Genomic DNA, 22,620 nt, shown 5'->3' with positions numbered 1-22,620 from the left:
CTGTGGTGGTCCCCCCCCGACATTAGCTAGATGAAAAGGTATGTAGGGACAACGCCTTGGTCCCGGTGCTCAGACCCCTGCTGCCTGTGAGCCAACCTGGGGCAGTTGAGAACAAAGGTAATAGGCTGAACTAGTTACTAGCGTAAATCTGTGTAAGATAGGGACAGACGTTGACGTGGATTGCATGTGTATTTTGTGTGTTTAAAATAATCAGGATCATCTGGGCATTGTGAACACCCATAACCTTGTTACGGGAGGGCAGTTAAAGAGAGATGGATGTCTGTAAGTAGACAATAGTAGACTATCAATATTCATCGGAGTTTACCTCCGATCATTAACAGGCTATCAATACTTATCAGAGTTTACCTCCGGCTGCATTGTAACATGAACTTGACTGTGTACAATCGTTAATTTGAAATGGGAAGCAATCTCTGTGTATTGTTTACTATCTCTGCTGTATTGTTAGCCATAGCAATGAATGAAGTGGTCTTACTATAAAAACTGAATACATGCTTGTATTCATTAGATGTGACTTATTGCAATGATAATAAAATCAACAGTGTCTTCACCTCCAGTTGGGGTCTCTTGGCTTTCTCTTGTTTTCTCTGGGCCACACTAATTCGACAGGAAGCCCTCAGCAAATTAATAGACCCCAAGAAGTGTAATTGAGAAATCCCACAACAGGGGTGAGGGTGGGTGATGGGATTTGGGAACAAGGGTTAGGGGGCCTCACACTCATCTACAGAGCTGGGCTGATGTCCCAGTGTCCCCTGTTCATCAGCCGCCCATCTCCACTCCTGCCTCAGCCCTGCTTCAGGAAGCTGTGGCCCCGACTCCTATCCGCTCCCGACTCTTAGGGGGAAGATATGGTAAGCGGGAATAGCCATTCAGGAGGTGGGATTGTGGCATCAGGAAATGGCCCAACCTGTGATTCCTGCGTCAAAGGAGAAAAGGAGGAAAGGCCTCTGTCCTTAGTGATTCCAGCTAATTTATTGTGGAATTCCTGCCAGTTGTCCGAGGTCCAGACCATAAGGTATTCACTCCTGCATTCCACAAAATCCAATGTAAAAATAATCATAACAGTAGCCATTTTGGATCCATTGCAGCCCAGTTGTCTAGGAGTGCAATAGCATTGGCTACAAACAACTTGTTGCATACAGTTTTGGAATTAATTGTAGGTTGGGTTGGAAATGTACAAAATTTGTCATCAAATGTGATTGTTGTACAATTAAATTTACCTGAATTCATCCCTAAAATGATGGGATCAGATCATTCTCAAATGAGAAAATCACAAAAGCAATTTTGCAGCCCTTGTTATGTATGGTATAAGCATTATATTTCTAAATGTAGGAGGTAACAGAAAAATCGTATTACAAAGCTCTTGAGAAGATGCAGTGGGTGGAATTTAATCCAGGCAACAGTGGTTTCACCTGCCAGCTGGAGAATTGGCAAGAGCTCCGCATTGCCTCCTTGATGAGGGCCTCCTAGACAGGCACAGGCTCCTGGCATCACCCAAGCCTGAAGGAAGCTGCACATGATTCAAGTTTCCACATTTATTTACAGTAGTATTAACTTTTCAGGGACTTAAGTGGCCACCAGTGGACCTTCTCCAGGATCAAGGACCCTAGGAGGTGGAAACTCCGCTTCTTGAGAGTTATCAGCCAATCAGAGACCAGCAGCTCTTCAATGCCACCAGTGCCACCTGGGGAGAGGCAGTAGCTACCAGCAATGTGAGCACCAGAGGCTCAGGGCCAATGAAGGTCCAAGGCCATAGGTGGGTGAGGACAGGATGGGGGTCATGGGGAGGAGGTTGCAAGCTGGAGAGTGGGGGTCAGGGGGGGATCAAAAGAAAAGGCAGTGGGGTAGCTCTCAGCCGGTGCTCCCCTTCACGATGCTGGGTCTCTCAATCAAGCACTAAATGCCTTTGAACAAGGGGACCTCTTCACCCCGGAAGCCCACAAGCAAACATAACTGCCCAGCCTGCTGTAGGTTGAATACCAACGGCTTAGATGAGGCCCTTAAGTGGGAATTAATTGTCCATTTGAGGGTTTCAATTGGCATTGGAATGGAAAGGCTGTCCACAGGCCCTCCCACCCAGGACTTAATAGGAGCAGAGGTAGGAAGATGGCGGGGTTCCCACCTGGCATCCTCCCGCCCAATTAAATGTCTCCCCCACCTCCAAACTTGCCTTGGGAGAGGGCATTAAATTCCACCTAGTGATATAGGCTGATGCATACCATGGTGAGCTCATATGTTGTTGGCCTCATAGTAAACTATGAAGGTAGACAAAAACTTCTTTCCCTTTATCTTCAATAAAATCCTCACTTGATTGTCTAATGCTGCTATGGCTATCTGTTTTCAATGATGGTGGAATGTCCCATGACATCAATTTAATATAGCCTTAATTGTGCTTGTAAGCTCAAAGACCCTTGACACAGATGGCAATGAGGTATTTATCGTAACATATGACAGGGAATCTGAGCCACACTTAGAAACATAGGACATGTTGCAAAGGTTGAGATAATCAATAGAAAAGTGAAGAACTAGAAAGACTGTGGATATGAAGAAGCAAAGTCTTCTGGAGATAACATTCATTGAAATAACATTCATATAAATGTAACAAGCAGTGAGTAACAAACTTCAGCTGGCATGTTACAATGAACAGAAGAAACTGTCAGTATCCCAATAAAAATAAATGATTCATATTCTTATAATGCTATCATTTCTCGTTCTGTATTATTTGAAGATTACACTATCCTCTTCCTTAGCAATTGATACAGAGTAACAGTAACTGCAAAATCATCATCTCCTGCAATAAATAAAATAGAAATTCAATAGTATCATCACTCACTTTTAAAAATGCTTCCAATTTTATGAACTGCTTAAATTTTAGCCATATGTTATTGTGTGCTATTCAGTTTTTCTTTAACATGCAACAAAAAACAATTGATCCTTTCTGACTATTTAAAAAAAAACTCCCTTGCAAGTTGATTACCAGAACCGGCCTTCGTTAGGAAGCTAACCTGTTTTGGTAGTTGATTTTGTATGGCATTTAGGAGCTGCTGGAAGAGACCTTTTGTTTAATTCCAGATAGCCAGACATGAAGGATTGATCTAGAGTCAAGTCTTTACACACACAAGTTTTTATTTGCAGGGACACACACACATTAGAAACATAAACTTCCAACGCCAAGCAACACAGTTTCAGTCTGCTCCCATAGGAGCACAAGTCCCACTTAATCAGAACTGAATGAAGGGTCATCAACCTGAAACTTTAACTCTGCTTCTCTCCACAGATGCTGCCAGACCTGCTGAGTATGTTAAACATTTTCTGGTTTTATTTCAGATTTCCAGTGTCTGCAGTATTTTGATTGTGTATCTTTTACCTGGATATCCTTTTAGGAGTTGATTCGATACTGCTTTTCTTGTCCTCTAGCTGAGGGATTATCATCTCATAATCTTGGTCAATTGATTCTGTATGAAAATGGCAAATAGTTTCAGGCACATACTGATAACTTCAAATACTGGTATTTGACTCGGCCTTTATTTAGTTCTTTTCCAAGAACTTCTCTTCTGAGACACAATAGCTCATGCTTTTATTTGTAGGTACTTTAAAAACTGCAGTTTGAAAATTAGTATAGGGTATATTTATATACAAGTCGAGACCATTTTCTTGTCTCTTACCGGTTACAACATGAAGTTATTCATTGTAAGTTGGTTATAGAAAGCTAAAAAAATAAAAATATTAACGACTTTACTGTAAAATTGTTCCTCGGCAAGAACATATATAAGGCAATGATGACCTATGTATCAAAGATAAACATAGGGATACAAGAATTAAAGCAAAGAAAAAGGCCATTTGGTCCTTTAAGCCAGTTCCACTATTCAATATCATCATGGCTGATCATCTACCTCTACCTAATTTTCCTGCACTATCCTATTATCCCTTAATCCCCTGGTATCCAAGAATCTATTGATCTCTGCCTTGAATATATTCAATGATTAAGCATCAACAGCCCTCTGGTGTAGAGAATTTCAAAGATCCATAATTCGCTAAGAAATTTCTCCTCATCTCAGGCCTTATTCTGAGAACACGGCCCTAGTTCCAGATTCTACAGCAGATGAAACATACTCCCAGCATCTATCCTGTCAAGTTCCTTAAAAGTTGTATATGTTTCAATTAGATCACTTTTCATTCTTCTAAATCCCAGGGAATATAGGCCCAATCTACTCAATCTCTCCTTATAGGACAAACCCTTCATCCCAGGAATCAGTCCAGTGAACCTTTGTTGCATTGAAAATTTGAAGGCGCAAATAGGTAGGTAAATGGGTATGATTTAATTGCCATTGGTTAGAAGGTGAACAAGACTGGGAACTGAATATTCAAAGATATTCATCATTTAGGGAGGATAGGCAAAAAGGAAAAGGAGGCAGGGTATGTTAATAGGGGATGAGATCAGTACATTGATGAGAGAGGATCTTATGTCAAAGGATCAAGATGTAGAATCAGTTTGGGTGGAGCTAAGAAACAGCAAGGGGGAGAAAACATTGGTGGGAGTTATTTACAGGCCACCAGGCTGGAGTGGTAATGTTGGGAATGGTATAAATTTGGAAATTAGAGCTGCATGTAACATGGATAATACAGTAATAATGGGCGACTTCAATTTACCTGTCAGTTTGGCATCAGTAGTAGGGAAAATGTTAGAACCTATTATAAAGGATGTGATAACTGGACACTTAGAAAATAATGATATGATTGGGCAGAATCACCATGGATTTATGAAAGGGAAATCATGTTTGACAAACCTGTTGGAGTTTTTTGAGGATGTTACTTGTAGCATAGATAAAGGAGAATCAGTGGATGTCCTGTATTTGGATTTTCAAAAGGCTTTTGATAAGATCCCACACATGAGGTTAGTAAACAAAATTAGAGCATATGGGATTGGGGTAATATACTGGTATAGATTAAGAATTGGGTAACAGACAAAAAACAGAGAGTAGGAATAAACAGGTTATTCTCATGATTGCAAGCTGTTACTAATGGGGTACAGCTATGATCAGTGCTGGAGGCACAGCTGTTCACAATCAATATAAATGATTTGGATGTGGGGAACAAATGTAATATTTCCAAATATGCTGGTGACACAAAACTAGGTGGGAATGTAAATTGTGAGGACGATGCAAGGAGGCTTCAAGGGGAATTGTATAGGTTAAGTCAGTGGGCAAGAGCATGGCAGATGGAATATAATCTAAATAAGAGTGAAGTTATCTACTTTGGTAGAAAAAACAGAAAGGCATTTCTTAAATGTTGAGAGGTTGGGAAGTGTTGATGCCTAAAAGGACCCAGGTGTCCTTGTGCATGAGTCACTAAAAGAATACCATGAAGCTGCAGCAAGCAATTAGAAAGGCAAATGGTATGTTGGCTTTCATCGCAAGGGGATTTGAGCAGAGGAGTAAAGGTGTCTTGCTGAAATTGTATAGATCCTTTGTGAGACCGCATCTGGAGTATTGCGTACAGTTTTGGTCTCCTTATCTAAGGAAGGATGTACTTGCCATAGAGGGAGTGCAATGAAGGTTCACCAGACTAATCCCTGGGATGGTGGGACTGTTTTATGAGGAGAGATTGAGGAAACTGTGCCTGTATTCTCCAGAGTTTCAAAGAATGGGAGGTGATCTCATTGAAACTTACAAAATTCTTACAGGACGTGATAGGACAGATGTGGATAGGGTGTTTCCCCTGGCTGGTGACACAGTCTCAGAATAAGGGGCAGGCCATTTAAGACTGAGATGAGGAGGAGTTTATTCACTCAGAGGTTGGGGAATTTTTGGAATTCTCTACCCCAGAGGGCTGTGGAAGTTCAATCTTTGAGCATGTTCAAGACAGAAACAGATTTCTGGATACAAATGATATCAAGGGAAATGGGGATAGTGGGGAAAGCTGTTGTAGAGGTAGATGATCAGCCATGATCTGTTTGAATGGCAGAGCAGGCTCTTCAGGTTGAATGGCTGAATCCTGCTCCTATGTTACCTCCAAGACTAGTTTATCCTTCCTTAGGTAAGGAGATCAAAACTGTACACAGTACTCCAGATGTGTCTCAACAAGGTCCTACACAATTACAGTAAGATTTCTTCATTCTCATACACTAACCCCTTTGTAATTAAGGCTAACATCCCATTTGTTTTCCTAATTGCTTGCTGTATCTGCATGTTGACTTTCTGTGAATCATGGACAGGGATACCCAGGTCCCACTGAATACCAGCATTTCCCAGTCTCACCATTTTAAAAAATATTGGTTTTCTATTTTTTTCTTCCAAAGTGGCGAACTTCACACTTCCCCAAATTATATTCCATCTGTCATGTTCTTGTTCACTCACTTAACCTGCCCATAAGTTTTTGCATCCTTCTCACAGCTTATTTTCCCAACTAACCTCGTGCATTAGCAAACTTAGATAAAATACACTCTGTTCCCTCAGCTATGTTATTGATATTGATTGTAAGTAGCTGAGGCCTAAGCACTGATCCTTGCTGTTTACATCCTGTCAACCCAAGATTGACCCATTTATTCCCATTCTCTGTTTTCTATCCATTAATCAATCCTCAATTCGTGCTGACATATTATCCTATGAGCCTCAATTTTGTCTAATAAATTCTTGTGTGGCATCTTATCGAATGCTTTTTGAAAATCCAAATACACCACATCCATTGGTTCTCTTGATCTACCAAGCTAGTTACAATCTCAAAAAACATGGATATATTTGTCACCAAAACCATTTCGGTTTCATAAATTGGTGTTGACTCTGCCTAACCACGTTATGATTCTCCAACTACTCTGTTGCCACATTCCTACTAATATTCCATCATTTTCCCTATTATTGATGTTAGTTAGTCTGGCCTATCAGAATCATATAATTGTTGCAGTCATTTGGCACGTCATGTCTGTGGTGGATCTCTAAATGAGCAAAGCACCTAGTGCCACTCCCCCACCTTCTACCCAAAATCCTGCACATTCTCCCTCTTGAATAACTCGATTGAACATGCCTCTACCACACTCTCAAACAACACGTTCCAGATCTTAACCACTCACTGTGTGAAAAGTTTTTCCTCATGTCTCCATTGCTTCTTCTGCTAATTAGCTTAATTCTATGCCTTCTCATTCTCAATCTTTCCATCAGTAGGAACACTTTCTCCCTATCTACCCTGTCCAGACCCCTCATGATTTTGAATACCCCTATCAAATCTCCTCTCACCTTCTCTTCTCCAAGGAAAACAGTCCCAACTTCTCCAATCTATCTATGTAATTGAAGTCCTCATCCCCGGAACCATTCTCGTGAACATTTTCTGCACTTCTTCTAATGCTTTCACATCTTTCCTAAAGTGTGGCACCCAGAACTGGATGCAATACTCCAGTTGAGGGTGCACCAGTGTTTTATACGTGTTTAACATAACCTTCTTGCTCTTGTACTCTATGCCCCTATTAATAAAGCCTAGGATACTGTATGCTTTATTAATCACATTCTCAACCTGTCCTGCCCACCTTCAATGACTTATGCACATATACACCCAGGTCCCTCTGCTCCTGCACTCCCTTTCAAATTGTAGCCTTATGTTGTCTCTGTGTTCTTCTTACCAGAATGAATCACTTCACATTTCTCTGTATTGAATTTCATCTGCCACTTGCCTGTCCATTTCACTAACTTGTCTCTATCCTTTTGAAGTCCTGCACTATCCTCACAGCTCACAATGCTTCCGAGTTTTGTATCATCCGCAAATTTTGAAATTGTGCCCTGTATATTAAAGTCTAGGTCATTAATGTTTATCTGGAAAGGCAAGGGGCCCATCACCGACCCCTAGGGAACTCCGCTACAAACCTTCTTCCAGCCCAAAAAAAATCCATTAACTATTACTCTCTGTTTCCTGTAAATCAGCCAGTTTCATATCTGTGTTGCTACTGTCCCTTTTATTCCATGAAGTGTAAATTTGTTCCCAATTCTGCCAAGTGGCTGAATTACCTCCTCCTTCACCACGACCTGGACAGCATCTCCTTCCTTGGTAAAGACAGATGCAAAGTATTCAGTTAACAAATGTATCAAATGTATTTTGGAAGTCATGTACACCACATCAACAGCATTACTCTCATCAAACCTCTCTGTTACCTCTACAAAAAAATCTCCAGCAAGTTAATTAAAAAAGATTTTCCCTTAAGAAATCCATGCTGGCTTTCCTCAATTAACCCGCATTTGCCCAATTGACTATTAAGTTTGTCCCAACTTATTTTTCTAGTAACCTACCCACCACCGAAGTTAAACTGACTGGCCTATAGTTGCTGGGTTTATCATTACACCCTTGTTTGAATGAGGGCGTAACATTTCCAATTCTCCAATTCTCTGTCTGGGTCTCTCCCCTGAGTCTAAGGAAGATTGGAAAATTATGGTCAGTACCTCTGCAATTTCCACTCTCACTTCCCTCAGTATTCCTTTGATGCCTTTGGTCCTGGCACTTTGTCAACTTTAAGTACCGACAGCCTATCTAATGGCTCTTCATCAATTTTAAACTATTCAAGTGGCTGAATTACCTCCTCCTTCACCACAACCTGGACAGCATCTTGTTCCTCGGTAAAGGCAGATGCAAAGTATTAATTTAACACCTCGGCTGTGCACTCTGCCTAAATCTCATGCATAAATCTCATTTTTGGGCCCTAATTGGCCCTACTCTTCTTTTTACCACCCTTTTACTATTTATATACCTATAGAAGGCTTTGGGATTCCCTTTTATGTTAGCTGCCAGTCTCTTTTCATACTCTTTCTTAGCCTCTCGTGTTTGCTTTATCACTTTCCCTCTGAAACTTCTATATTCAGCCTGGTTCTCAGCTTTATTATCCACCTGACATCATCATTCACCATTTTTGCTCTTCCTTCTTCCTTGATTAGCAGGGTTACATTTGCAACTTTCCAATCCATGTGGCTGCTCCAAAATCTAGGAAATACTGGAAGATCAAAATCAATACATTCACTATCTCTATTCCATCTCTTTTAAAATTCTAGGATGCAGGCCATAATGTCCAGGGGATTTGTCAACGTTAGGTCCCATTAATTTCTCCAGTACTATTACTTTATTAATAGTTATTCTCCAAATTCCTCACTTTCACTAGACCTTTGGTTCCTCACCATTTCCGGAATGATTTTGTGTGCTCTTCCATGAAATACAAAAGAAGAGAAAAGGACAGAGAGGCAGAGATTAAGCCAATAAAAATAACAGAAATATAATCACATTTGTTGCAATGCACCCTATTTGAATTTTGGATGTCAAGGATTCCTGTTAGGCTGCTAACTCCAGGAGCTAACGACAGCAGAGGTCTCTTCAGAGAGGAGCTAATACATTCAAATTGCAGGAACAGCATGTAAAAGGAAAACTTAACATTTTTTGGACAGGAATTACGTTCCCAAACCCACATACTTGACTCCATAGTATAACGCAGCAGTAGAAAAACATCACACTGTACCACTGCACTCCATTATTCATGTATACTATCTGTCGGACATTAATGTAATGCACATTACTTTGTATATAATCAAAGAGAGAGGGCTTCAACTGTCAGCTGAGGTCTTCAAAGCCGGCAGACATTTCCTCACTTCAAGGCTCCATATGCTCATCCTCCAGTTATGAGGGAAAAAAGAACTCCCACCCACCAACTACAGGAATGTGACAATTTTAACCATCTGTAATGAAGGGTGATACTTATGCTGTGGAAACTATTGAGGTATTTCCCTCTTTGCCCCATAGCTGAGAAAATCCTGATGCACATTCCTCTGAATTGCCTACTCTCTGCGGCTGAGGTAATCATTCCAATGACACAATGTGGCTTTACACCTTCCACAGGGATCTCCAACATGGTCTTTGTTACCAGACAAATCCAAGGAAAACATTGAGGACAACACCAGGAATTCTTCATTACATTCATCGACCTGACCAAAGCATTTGACTCAGTAAAATGTGAGGCTCTGTGAAGTGTGCTCCAAAGATTTCAACGCCCAAGAAACCTCATCACAATCCAGCAATTTCTTCATAATGATAAGACTGCAACTGTCTCGAGTGGGAGATCTGAATCAGATGCCTTTGGAATCTGGATTGGGGTCAAGTGAGGCTGTGTGATATAGTCCCAACACTATTTATAATTTCTCGGACAGTGGCTATTCACCTTAACTAAGACGAAAATGCCCTCTGGTGTCTGTATCAACACGACCTAGAGTTTGTGAATGACTGCAGTGTTGTTGACCACTCTACACCAGATTTACAAGCCACTTTGAATCTCTTCAATTCTGCTTGCCTTTGGATGTTGTCAAAACAAAACTCATATCAACCCATATCTGGTCAGGCAAATATTCCACCTCCCATACATGTTGAAGGAGAGACTCTGGAATATGTTGAGCAGTTCCCACACCTTGGCAGCCACCGCTCTGTAAAGGCCACCCTTGACAAGGAAATCTAACACTGGATCAGCTGTGTCAGCTCAGCCTTCTACAAACTACGGCAGTGAGTGTTTAACAACAAAGGGCTCCACAAGTCAACAAAAGTTCTAGTGTATAGAGTAATTGTCGTCACCACTCTCCTGTACTGCAGTGAGACCTAGACTGTGTATCAGCGACCAGGACCCAGGAGAGGTGTTGCCCAAGGTGCAAAACACCAGGGCCCAGGGTCCAGAGGGGCCCAGACTCATTGTTATAAAGTGAGAGCTGATCCAGAGGGATCTGCAGAGCTCTCTGATCATCTAGCGTGCCTTGTTGTTATGGTTGGTGCTGCTGCCAGGGTTTCACTGCGTGTCGGTATAGAGTGAGCTCGACATTTTTTATTGAAGGAAAGAGAGAGAGGGAGGCTGAGCCTGAGAGAAGCAGGAAAGAAAGCAGATACTAGCAAATGAGTATAGGGAGTGGGAGAGAGAGAGAGAGGGAGGGTGTGGGGGTGTGGAGGAGGAAAGGGTGGGGGGTGGAGAAGCAATCAATCTCTGAGGGATCAAAATCCTTCAGAGTGAAGAGCATCTGATTCCCTGTTGGCAAGTAGCATTCTTTTTCTGGATACTTTGGCCTGTTAAGGGTCTTTCCCTCCCAGGCTGGCAGCAGGGTATGGCTCCACCTGGCTGGATGGCTGAATTCTCTCTCTCTATCCTTTTGATCGATGCAACCCCATGGTAGAGTGCTGCTTCGATTTTCTACTAGCAAGAGAAGATGCCTTTATTGCATCTTTGCAGACATGTGCCCTCAGACCCAATATTAAAGGCTCCAGATAGTAGCAACCTAAGCCTCGGCTACAATGGAAATGATTGGGCCATTCCCCCATCACAATCTGCAATTCTGTAAGTAGCTAGGTAGCTATCCTTCACTTATTGCATTTTGTTGGAGAAATAATCCTGCTGCATAGTTACTTTGCTCAATAGTTTGAAGACTCCCAGCCTCCAACTCGCTAGCTGACACAGCAGAGTCAATGTTCAGTTTGAATATTAAAATGACCACATTCCTGGGTTTTCAGATCTGGTCAACAGCCTGGGCACCTGGCAGACAAAGGCCTCCCCTCTTCTCACTTCTGGTGGCAGAGTGCCAGCAAGTCTGGGCATATTTTCATTACACAAGGATATAATGCTGCTACATTCTCATCAGTGCAACCAATAAGGATTGAGGATGGAAAGTGCACAGCCTATCAGAAATTGGGAGTATCTCAAGCTGCCACAATGTAGCTTAAATAGATTGAACAGGGATTATCCTCAATGCAGCCATAAGATTTCTGTAGGTTTGAATGAGTGGTCCGGAACATCTCACCCTGATTGAAGTGAGTGGGAATCCAGTACATCAAATATGACAGTGTGGACATAGATGTGTTGGGTAAAGTGCTAAACCAACCCAGGTGCTGATTACAGTTGAAAGCCAAACATCCAGGAACTGTCACAGAACCTGGAGTGTGCAAATATGGAAAGAGACAAGAGAGAATAAGCTGGAGTGGGATCAAAGCAGTGCAGGAGAGGCTCCTAAGGTAGGAGCCTGAACCCCAGGCAGTGGATAGCTCCTGGGAGCTGATTCTGGAGCTGCGGGTCCCCCAACTGCCTTTGTCTTCTCGTGCCAGTAGGAGGGGGAAGCTGTGAGCACAGCACAGGCTGTGGAGTGGGAACCCAGAGCCATTTTGCCCAAGTGGCAGGGGTGGGGAGGGGTGGTCTCTGTATAAAATATATAGTATATTCCCTCAGTGACTCTTCCATTCTTCCTTCCTTCCCAGGCTGGCAGCAGGGTATGGCTCCACCTGGCTGGATGGCTGACTTCTTTTTCTCTATCCTTTTGATGTCAGCTACATGATGGGGTTGGCAGGCAGAGGTGAAGCTCTGAGTGGCCTCATTGACTGTTCCCGCCTGGAGAGGGAGGAGGGAGCTCAGGCAGCAGCAAGTTAATGGAAGCGTCCCTGCTCCTCCTCCCATTCCTCCCTCCCTCCCATTCCTCCCTCCCTCCTTTCTACAATTCTCCAACAATAGAACAATGCAAGCTACAGCATGGAGATGCTCTTTCTTTTCTATGCAGAACAGGTGGTCAAAATATAGAAAACAAAATCTGAAAGATTTCCTTGCAATCTGTGTTGCATCCTTTCTCTGAAATATGAACAAACTGTTCTGATGAAAGATCATTATCCTGAAACACACTGTTTCTCTCCACAGGTATTCCTGACCTGCTGAGTTTTCCCAGCAAATTTTGTTTTTATTTCAGATTTCCAGCACCTCTTTTATTCATTCAGGGGATGTGGGCTTTGCTGGCTGGGCCAGCATTTATTTCCCATCACTAATTGCCCTCAAGGAGGGAGTGATGAGCTGCCTCCTTGAACCACTGCAGTCCATGTGGTGTAGGCACACCCACAGTGCTGTTAGGGAGTGAGTTCCAGGATTTTGACCCAATGACAGCGAAGGAACGGCGATATATTTCCAAGTCAGGATGGTGAGTTAGTTGGAGGGGAACTTCCAGGTGGTCGTGTTCCCATCTCTCTGCTGCTCTTGGCCTTCTAGATGGTAGTGGTCGTGGGTTTGGAAGGTGCTGCTGAAGGAGCCTTGGTGAATTCCTGCAGTGCATCTTGTAGATGGTACATACTGCTGCTAATGTGCCTCGGTGGTGGAGGGAGTGAATGCTTGTGGATGGGGGTGCCAAAATAAAGTGGGCTGATCTGTCCTGGATGTTGTCAAGATTCTTGAATGTTGTGGGAGCTGCACTCATCCAGGCAAGTGGAGAGTATTCCATCACACTTGTGACTTGTGCCTTGTAGATGGTGGACAGGATTTGGGGAGTCAGAAGGTGAGTTACTCATTGCAGAATTCCTAGCCTCTGACCTGCTCTTGTAGCCACTGTATTTATATGGCTAGTCCAGTTTAGTTTCTGGTCAATGGTAACCCCCAGGATGTTGATAGTGGGGGATTCAGTGATGGTAATGCCTTTGAACATCAAGGGGTGATGGTTAGATTCTCTCTTGTTGGAGATGGTCATTGCCTGGCACTTGTGTGATGCAAATTTTACCTTTCACGTGTCAGCCCACGCCTGGATATAGTCCAGGTCTTGCTGCATTTGGACATGGACTGCTTATATACTGTAGTTTTTTGTTTATGTATTTACTGTCACTGTGCATGGTGCAATGTATGAAACAGTTAATGAGGCTGAAATCAGAGTTATCATCTGCACAGTGTGATAAATAGCTAATGGAATATTTTCCTGTCATATTAACAATATTGCACAATGCTGCTAAAGTAAAATTTGTACCCTCTGATTTGTTTAATACTTGTGGTGCAATCACCTGTAGGGCACCCACAAAATAACATTACACTTTATTGTTGCTGATCTAAATGGCCTATGCGGGATATATATCAGACAATATTTGTAACTGGATGCCAACGATGAGCATTTAACTCAGACCTTTCTGTGATTGTTTGGTGAATTGATTCATGAATCTTGAAAGGAGGAGAAGAATAACATGCATGATTTAGGGGGAGAGTTCCAGCTGGAGGGGGAGGAGGGGGGATGTGGAAACAGGAGAAACACAAAGGTCCATGACATCTCTTCTTGGTCTTGTCTGCGACATATAAGAGAAATGCCATTAATAATGCCTCTGCCGCATCCTTTGGATTTAATAGGAGGACCATCAAAAAGTGCTATTGTCCTTCTTGAAGCCAGCTCTCTAAACATTCAGGCAAGACTCTTGCAAAGTTAACTTCAATGGACTCAACATATGGCCAAAAACCATCTCCCCCATCAGATCCTGTTTGTTTCTCAACACTCAAATGGCCACTGATCCAGGGGAGGGCAAAAAAAATGCTTCAAAGACACTCTGAAGTTCTCCTTGAAGCGTGGCAGCATTGGCCTTAATGATTGGGAGGTGCTTGCTACCAATTGTTCAGAATGACGACAACTTGAGTCACAACGTCTTAACAATAAGGCAGAGCCGCGGCAGAGATAGAAAGAAAAGGAAGAATTAAAAAAATTTGTTCATAAGATATGGGTGTTGCTGGCTAAGCCAGTACTTATTGCCCATTCCTAATTGCCCTTGAGAAGGTGGTGGTGAGCTGACTTCTTGAACCGCTGCAGTGCTGTTAGGGAGGGAGTTCCAGGATTTTGACTGAACGACAGTGAAGGAACGGAGATATATTTCCAAGTCAGAGGGGAATATCAGGTGGTGGTGTTCCTGCACTCTGCATCCCACTACCTCATGGGGCATCCTTCTCCATGTGCCCAAAGATCTGGGGAATGGGGTGGGGTGGAGGGGCGGTGGGGGGAGCGGTTCCGGGGGAGTGTGGGGGAGAGAGAATTGGCCAGCCTCAGTCACATGAAAACCCATAGCAGAAACTTGTGATGATGAGTAGATGTCATCCTGAATCGAATGACAGCCTACGACTAAATCGAAGTACACTATCCACATATAACAAAACAAACTTAAGAATAATGATAAAAATTGGCATAACACTCCAGTGTTATTCAGGCTGTGATGCATTGCTTAATGTTTCAGCTATACAAACCCTGGGACAGGCCATTCTTGGAACACTGTGAGCCGTTCTGGGCACCACATCTTAGGAAGGGGATATTCGCCTTGGAGGGAATGCAGCATACATTTATCAGAATGATACTTGGACAACAAACCTTCTGCTGTAGAGGTTGACAAAGCCATCAAACCCATACCCTCAAGGAGAGCTTCCAGCTCAGATAGGATCCCAGCGAAATTTACACACCTGGGGGATCCCAAAATTATATTGCAGAATGTGGGATTAACAGACCATTCCCCAAGAGTTCAACGATGCCATGATTGTTCACTTATACAAAATGAAAGTACAAAAATCTGTGTGCGGCAATCCCAGAGGATTCTCGCTGCTTGTGACAGCTGGTAAGATTCTAGCAAAAGTCCTGCTCTACAGACCGGAAGCCTCATAGTAGAAAGGGTTCCCACCAGTAAGTGAAAGTGGGTTCAGGAAAGACAGAGGCACTTGCGACATGATCTTCACCCTTGGGAAAATACAAGAGAAACGCCATGAAAAACAGATGGGATTCAACTTTCGTTGACCTTGTGAAGGCCGTTGACATGGTAAATAGAGAGACCTTGTGGAAAGTCTTAGTGAAACTTAGGTGTCCTGATAGAGCTGCAAATCAGATGCAGCAATTTCACCATGGAAATACGGCCAGAGTCTGTGATAAATCCGTTGACCCCTTTGACATAACAAGTGATGTTAAATAAGGATGTGTCATGGCCCCTGTGCCCTTCAGTATACTCTTTGCTGCCATACTTTGGATATTTGGTGGAAATACTGATGGAATATACATGCAATTCAGAACAGAAGGCAATCCCTTCAACCTGAGATGACTGGAATCCTCAAATAAGGTACCAGAGATGATGATATGAGAATTGCTGTTTGCCGAATACTGTGCCCTTGTGTCATGCTGTGACCATGGCCTTCAATGGACCATGGACTGTTTTTCAAAGCAGCTGATGACTATGGGCTAACCATCAGCTTAAGGAAGGCAAAGATATGTACCAATCACCATCAAATTCTGACTATACTACATCTACTATAATTACCAATGACACAACCCTGAAGGCTATAGATAACTTTACCTATCTCAGACACTGCCTGTGAGGTAGGCCAATATCAAAGTCCAAGAAGCCCTTGAAGAAAAACCTCAGGAAGTGTGGCACGTCCATCATGGACTGGTAGAAAAAGGAAGAACTACCTTGGGAGTGATCTCAAGTAGTGGTATTGCTTCCTTCGAACAGCAAAGAATACAGACAGCTAACAAGAAAAGGCAAGCTAGAAAGACTGGGCAATTTCAAAAAAAACCAAATCAGACAATTCATCCTTGCTCACAATTTGTGAAGCTGACACATCATTAGAAATCACAAGAAATCTATGAAGGAATGTGACCCAGAATTGTATGTGTGATAACTAGTAGATCTCCCAGGACAATCATTATGATATGTAAGAGAATAGCTAACTTTACAAAGACTATATAATGTAGTGCACAATATATTGTTCTTCTTCTATCTGCTAAGTGACAGCTGTGTGTAAAGTTACCTGTTCCTTTAAGGCCATAAAGTCCATTTACTGTAATATCCTACGATATATTAAAGCCATGTTACTTTTAGTGATATTTAGCTGGTTTGTAGGTTGGAAGTGGCTGAGTTTACTTTTTTTTCAACTGAAATGCAGAAACTTGCATAGGCAACAGTGTAACACCTAAAGTGTGACAGTCATACATGAAAACTTTGATTTTAATCAATTTTAGTTCAATGATGTGAGCATCATTTTTCGTTACTGCAAAATGGCCCCATAATATGCAGGCTCTTGCACACAAAATTAGTATTCCATCCCTTGAGGGGCCTGGGCAGAGTAACTAGGGAGAAACTGTTCCCATTGGTGTAAGGATCAAGAGCAAGAGGGCACAGATTTAAGGTAATTGGTTTAAAGAGCAGTGGCGACATGAGGAAAAGCTTTTTCATGCAGCGAGTGGTTAGGATCTGGAATGCACTACCTGAAATGTGGTGGAAGCGGGTTCAATTGGGGCAATCAAAAGGGAATTGGATTATTACATGAAGCAGAAAAATGTGCAGGGGTTCAGGGAAAAGAAGGGGGAATGGCACTAGGTGAATTGTTCCTTCAGACGTGCACAGACACGACAAGCTGAAAGGCCTCCTTCTGTGCTGTAACCATTCTATGATCTGCTGAGCCATACAGCACAGGAAGCTCTTTGGATAGATCTCCTTGCTCTTGCTGAAGTTCGACGACATCAGCCAAGTTGGCAGGAGGACTACTACAGTTGGCCTCAGTGCCCTTGGTTAAGGAGAGGGAAATCAGTTAGGATTCCTACCCTTGACTGCTAATCTATGACACAAGTTGGAAGTCCATGTTGGTGATCATGAACCGAGGACAGAATAGACTGTTATGTTAATTAGTTTTCTGTCTCCCCATCTGTCTAGGCTCACTAACAAAGAATGGTCACTTGGGTGAGGGGCAAAAGTACAACCAGCTCTTCTAATACCAAACCACATTAAAAGTCAACTTATTCAGAATAGAAAACGTGGACAAGAAGAAATTGATGGAGAAACAGAAGTGCTAGATATCTATGCAACCTATTAATTCAGGTTTCTCACAAAATTGACAGCTGAAGTTTGCAAGAGAACCATCAACAATTTGATTGCAGCCTTTGACAGGAACTATGCATTGACAATACTCATCCCACAGGCCCAGGACTGATGCCACTCTTCCTGCTTCTTATCCAACATTAAGAATTGGATTAGCCAAAATTCCTAAAGCTAAACATCAGCAAAATCGAAACCCAGAGGTGTGGGGCCTTTTGTCTTGCTAGACCTAAAAGCTCAGCTTATTCCACCACATCTGATTTATAACGAAGACTGTTTTCTTTCAGTCTTGAAACTTTGCTCAGCTTGGCTCTGCTTTTACCTCTCCATCTCTGTAACTGAAACCATAATCCAAGCCTTTATTTTTCAGTGCTCGCCTTTCTGGCCTTCCCAATCCTACTCTCCATTAACTGCAAAGCATTGCAGCCTATGTTATCGCCTTGCATTAAGAACATCACTCCATCCTTTAGCCAGAGTACTGATTTTTAAGATTCTCATTGTCACCTTTGGAGAATTCTATGGTTCACCCTCCCCACTCCTCCATCCATATAGTCCTGCATGCGATCTCCACTCCTCTTATACTGGCTCACACGTTGTTTCCAGTTCCCTCCATTCCCACCCTGACCATTCCTACCCGTTGGAATTCTGTCCTTCAGCATCTCTATGTTATCGCTTACCTCACTATATTCAAAAGCATCATAAATTGACTTCTCTTTGAGTAAGCATTTGTTCTCCTCTCATTCTCCTTCCTTCTCAGTGTTAACAGGTTGCCTACTGCCCTTTAAGGTGTTCTGAGATGTGTTTAATTTATGCTTTCATGGAACTTGGGTGTCACTGATATGGCCAGCATTTGTTGCCCATCTCTGGCTGCCCTTGAACTGAGTGGCTTGCTAGGCCATTGCTGAGGGCAGCTAAGAGTCAACCATATTGTGTGGGCCAGACCAGGTAAGGATGGCAGATTTCCTTTCCTGAAGGACATTAGTGAACCAGATGGGCTTTTACAACAATGATAGTTTCATGGTCATTACGGAGATTAGCTTTCAATTCCAGATTTATTAACTGAATTTAAATTCCACTGGCTGCATAAAGGGGTATTCTAACAATGTAAGCTGTTACAAGTTATCCAAAATTACTCTCATCAACTCCTAAAACTTGAGTGTAGAGGCTCGGAGACAGGTTGTCTCACCAACTTTGTGGCCCAGGAGACAGACCAAGCAACAAATAACTGCAACAATGAGAAAATAAAACTAGATTAAAATAAACTCAGTAATATAAGAATGCAAGGCACATACCAGAAGTGTCCGAATAACTGTTAGAGTTCTTTGATCTGAGCTGTTGGAAGAAGAAACATTGTAATAAAAAAAATGTTTGCTATTATCAAGTGAAAGAAACACACTGTGGTCAACCACTGAATTAGTGGAATACAAAGAAATCCGCAGTGATTTACACTACTCAGAATGACCATTTACATTTCCATTTAAGCATTGAGAGTTCCAGGAATAACAATCCTCACTCAAGAGGGACAGGAATTCATTTTGTTTGCTTTAGCACGCAGCTTTATTTGCATTATTAAAAAATTCTTTCAACAGTGAACATTTAGAAGCATAAGACTTATCTCAGGGTTATAGCAAATGAATCAATGTTGTGAAATTTTATGTTTCCCGTTTAAGATTCCAGAAGCTGGAAAACTACATTTAAGTGCGTATCCCATGGAGGGGGAGGGTTGGGACCTCCTCAAACAGTAGGACAAAATACCATGGCCCAAGACGTCCTGGTCAGCAGAGAAGGGATGGTGATCGCCACTTGAGAAACACTATCCTCAAAGATTTAGTGGCCTGCAGAGCATCAATTCCCTCTCCCCCGACATGACTTTAAATCTGGTGCCATCTACAGGGAATCTGTGGCATCCAGCAAGAGTGAAGTCATCAGGCAAACTGATCAGCCAATTAGATAGAAGAACTGTCACAGAGAATAAAACCTGGAAGAGCAGCGATTATAATTCATTTTTAATCATTTTACAGAAAGGGAAATGAAGATTGAGAGATACACATGGAATTAAGATAGAAAATGAAATATCAAAAATATTATTTTTAAAATGGTGTAATTTTTAAATATTATTCTGAGGGAATGACACTTCACATTTAGATAATTAGCTGATTGGGGCCAGAGAAGTTGTTCAGCAGGAACTATGACCATTAAAAAAACTCAGTTAGGCTTCATTCAGCATAGCTTAACAATTTCAATTGTTTTTTTAACAGTGAAAATAGTGAATAAAAAGTTGAAGTTCACATCAAATGACTGTTTTGTGTTGATTGCATCTGTGAAGACTGCAACAGCGCACCCTGTGGAGAGGCAGGGTATTACTGATAGCAACTTCAAGATTTCAGCATTTAACTGCACAGGTGCAGACGCAAGAAGTTGCTGTCAGTTTCGTAGCAATGTCGGCAAGGGCTGACGGTCTAGCCACGATTAAAGCTGCAAATTCCAGGCCCGTATTGTGCATCCTGCATGTGGTCAGGGTTCAAGGGCCCTGATCAAGAGTAATGAGCTATGTTTAACTTAATGACCCTGAATCATTTGGAGAAATAAAAATAAAAAGAAACATTGTTTCATAATATGGAAAGGAGAAAAGTGAAAAGAAACAAATAATAGAGGACTATAAATAAAACTGTGTGTTATGCTGATGTTTCAGTCTATTCCCTGATAAAAGTTGTGTGTCAAAACTGCAGTATTTACCACTGCCAGGCTTACAGTTTCAATTTGAGAACAGTACTTTCCTTTTGATGCTACTGGGTTGATTCAAAATGAATCCAAGGCTGTGACGGTTCATTTGCTTTACCAGAATCAATGGTTGTTGAATCTGTTCACAAACATTTTGCCACAGGTTACTTTAAAGTGAACTAATAGGGGCGACAGGTTCAGTTGTAGACACGAGCATGCCTGTTGTATTTGCAGCGTCATTCTGCAATGCTGCTATTGACCTGGCATGGAAGGCCTATGCACTATCTTGTTACATGCAGTAAAAATATAAGCGCATCAGGACTATATTGATGTGTCCACTGTACAAAGCTCCTGTGAGTGTCACAGTAGTGCATCAGGAAAGCCTATTTAACATCTCCCTGATCAAAACAGAAAATGATGTGGCGTCCCCTTAATTGTGTTTTTGCATCTCAACATACCTCAATTACATCTATTTCTTCATAATTTGACTCGGCAGCACATGCTTCTTCAATCTCAACAGCTGCCACAGAGTCCATCACCACCTAGAGAATGGTTTAAAAAAATGGCATTTAGATGTTAATCATATGAAGTATTGAATAAACAACTACAAGAACAATACCTACAGATTGATAAATTTAGAAAATGGTCGTTTGCTAAAGGAAAGGACCAAGTAAAGCTGACAAACGTAATTAAGAGGAAGCTAGATAAGTGCACAATGGAGAAAGGAGTAGAAGGATATACTGATAAGGTTTGATGAATTGGAATGGGAGGAGGCTCATATGGAGCTAAAAATACCGCTTGGGTCAAATGGCACATTTGAGGAATAACAGAAAATGCTGGAAAAACTCAGGGGGTCTGGCAGTATTTGTGGAGAGAGAAACAGAGTTAACATTTCAAGTCTGTATGACCTCTTCAGTACTGAAGAGAGGTAGAAATGTGATGGTTTTTATATTGCTGAAGGGAGGTGGAGCAAAATAGAAGGTCAGGGATGGTTGGGAGCTCAGGAGAGATTTGACAAAGATGTCATGGAACAAGACAAAGGGAGTGTCAATGGTAGTGTTTAAGACTAAAGAAGGTGCTAATAATGGCATAAAGGTAAGATAGCAGAATGTGTTAATAGCAGGACAAGGGTCAGTGCTCCGTGAAAGCAAAGCATAAGAACAAGTTATAGGTGGCATTATGGGGGGAGGGGGTTGGGAAAAAAATTAAAAAATATCAGAATGGAGAACAGAGTTCATGGTCTGAAGTTGTTTAACTCAGCGTTAAGTCCAGAAGGCTGTAAAGTGCTGAATCAGAAGATGAGGTACTCTTCCTCCAGTTTGTGTTGGACTTCACTGGAACATTGCAACAGGTCAAGGACGGATATGTGGACATGACAGCAGGATGATGAATTGAAATGGCAAGCAACTGGAGGGTCTGGGTCATGTTTGCAGACTAAGTGAAAGTGTTCTGCAAAGCAGTCATCTAGTCTGCATTTAGTCTCCCCAAGATAGAGACCACCACACTGGCAGCAGCAAATACAGTAGAATAAATTGAAGGAGGTGCAAGTATATTACTGCTATACCTGAACGGACTGTTTGGGACCTTGGACAATGAAGGGGGAGGAGGTAAAGGAGGGAAGGTGCTGTGGGAAGGGGATGAGGTGTTGGGGATGATGGAAGAGTGGATCAGGGTGTCATGGAGGGAATGGTCCCTATGGAATGCTAACAGGAGAGGTGAGGGGAAGATGAGTTTAGTGGTGGCATCATACTGGAGTTGGAAGAAATGTTGAAGGATGATCCTTTGATTGTGGAGGCTAGTGAGATGAAAAATGAGGACAAGGGGGATCCTATCATGGTTCTGGAAGGGAGAAGGAGTGAGGGCAGAGGCGCAGGAGATGGGTTGGATGCTGTTGAGGATCCTGTCGACCTTGGTTGTGGGGGGATCTTTGGCTCAGGAAAAAGGAAGACATGCCAGAAGCTCCATTTTAGAAGGTAGCATCATTGGAACAGATGCAATGGGGGCAGAGGAACTGGGAGAATGGGATGGAGTCCTTTCAGGAAGTAGAGTGTGAGGAGGTGTAGTCGAGGTAGCTGTGAGAGTCGGTGGGTTGGTAATGAATATTGGTAGACAGTCCATTACCAGAAATGATGACAGAGAGGTCAAGGAAAGGAAGGGAAGTGTTGGAGATGGACCATGTGAAGGTGAGAGAGGGGTGGAAATTGGAGGCAAAGAAAAAGACCAATACATTTTTCCAGGTCCAGACAAGAGCATGAAGTGGCACCGATA

At 42.3% G+C, this 22,620-nt stretch overlaps 1 protein-coding gene across 4 annotated transcripts in view; it reads right to left on the bottom strand.

Annotated features, from left to right (window-relative positions):
* The window catches only part of LOC121290735 (sorting nexin-9-like), a 102,062-nt gene that overhangs the window by 45,269 nt on the left and 34,173 nt on the right, over nt 1–22,620 (bottom strand). For all 4 annotated transcript variants that reach the window (XM_041211587.1, XM_041211585.1, XM_041211588.1 and 1 more), the window contains 3 exons: nt 20,811–20,894; nt 18,924–18,963; nt 3,386–3,473 (listed from right to left, as the gene is read on the bottom strand). In XM_041211587.1, coding sequence (XP_041067521.1) covers nt 3,386–3,473; nt 18,924–18,963; nt 20,811–20,894 — 212 coding nt within the window. The remainder of the gene's footprint in view (nt 1–3,385; nt 3,474–18,923; nt 18,964–20,810; nt 20,895–22,620) is intronic.

This window comes from Carcharodon carcharias, chromosome 18 (assembly GCF_017639515.1).
Source record: "Carcharodon carcharias isolate sCarCar2 chromosome 18, sCarCar2.pri, whole genome shotgun sequence".
In the NCBI taxonomy this organism is placed as follows: domain Eukaryota; kingdom Metazoa; phylum Chordata; class Chondrichthyes; order Lamniformes; family Lamnidae; genus Carcharodon; species Carcharodon carcharias.
Note: the sequence above shows the minus strand (reverse complement) of the source record. Positions and strands in the feature narration are given on the sequence as shown.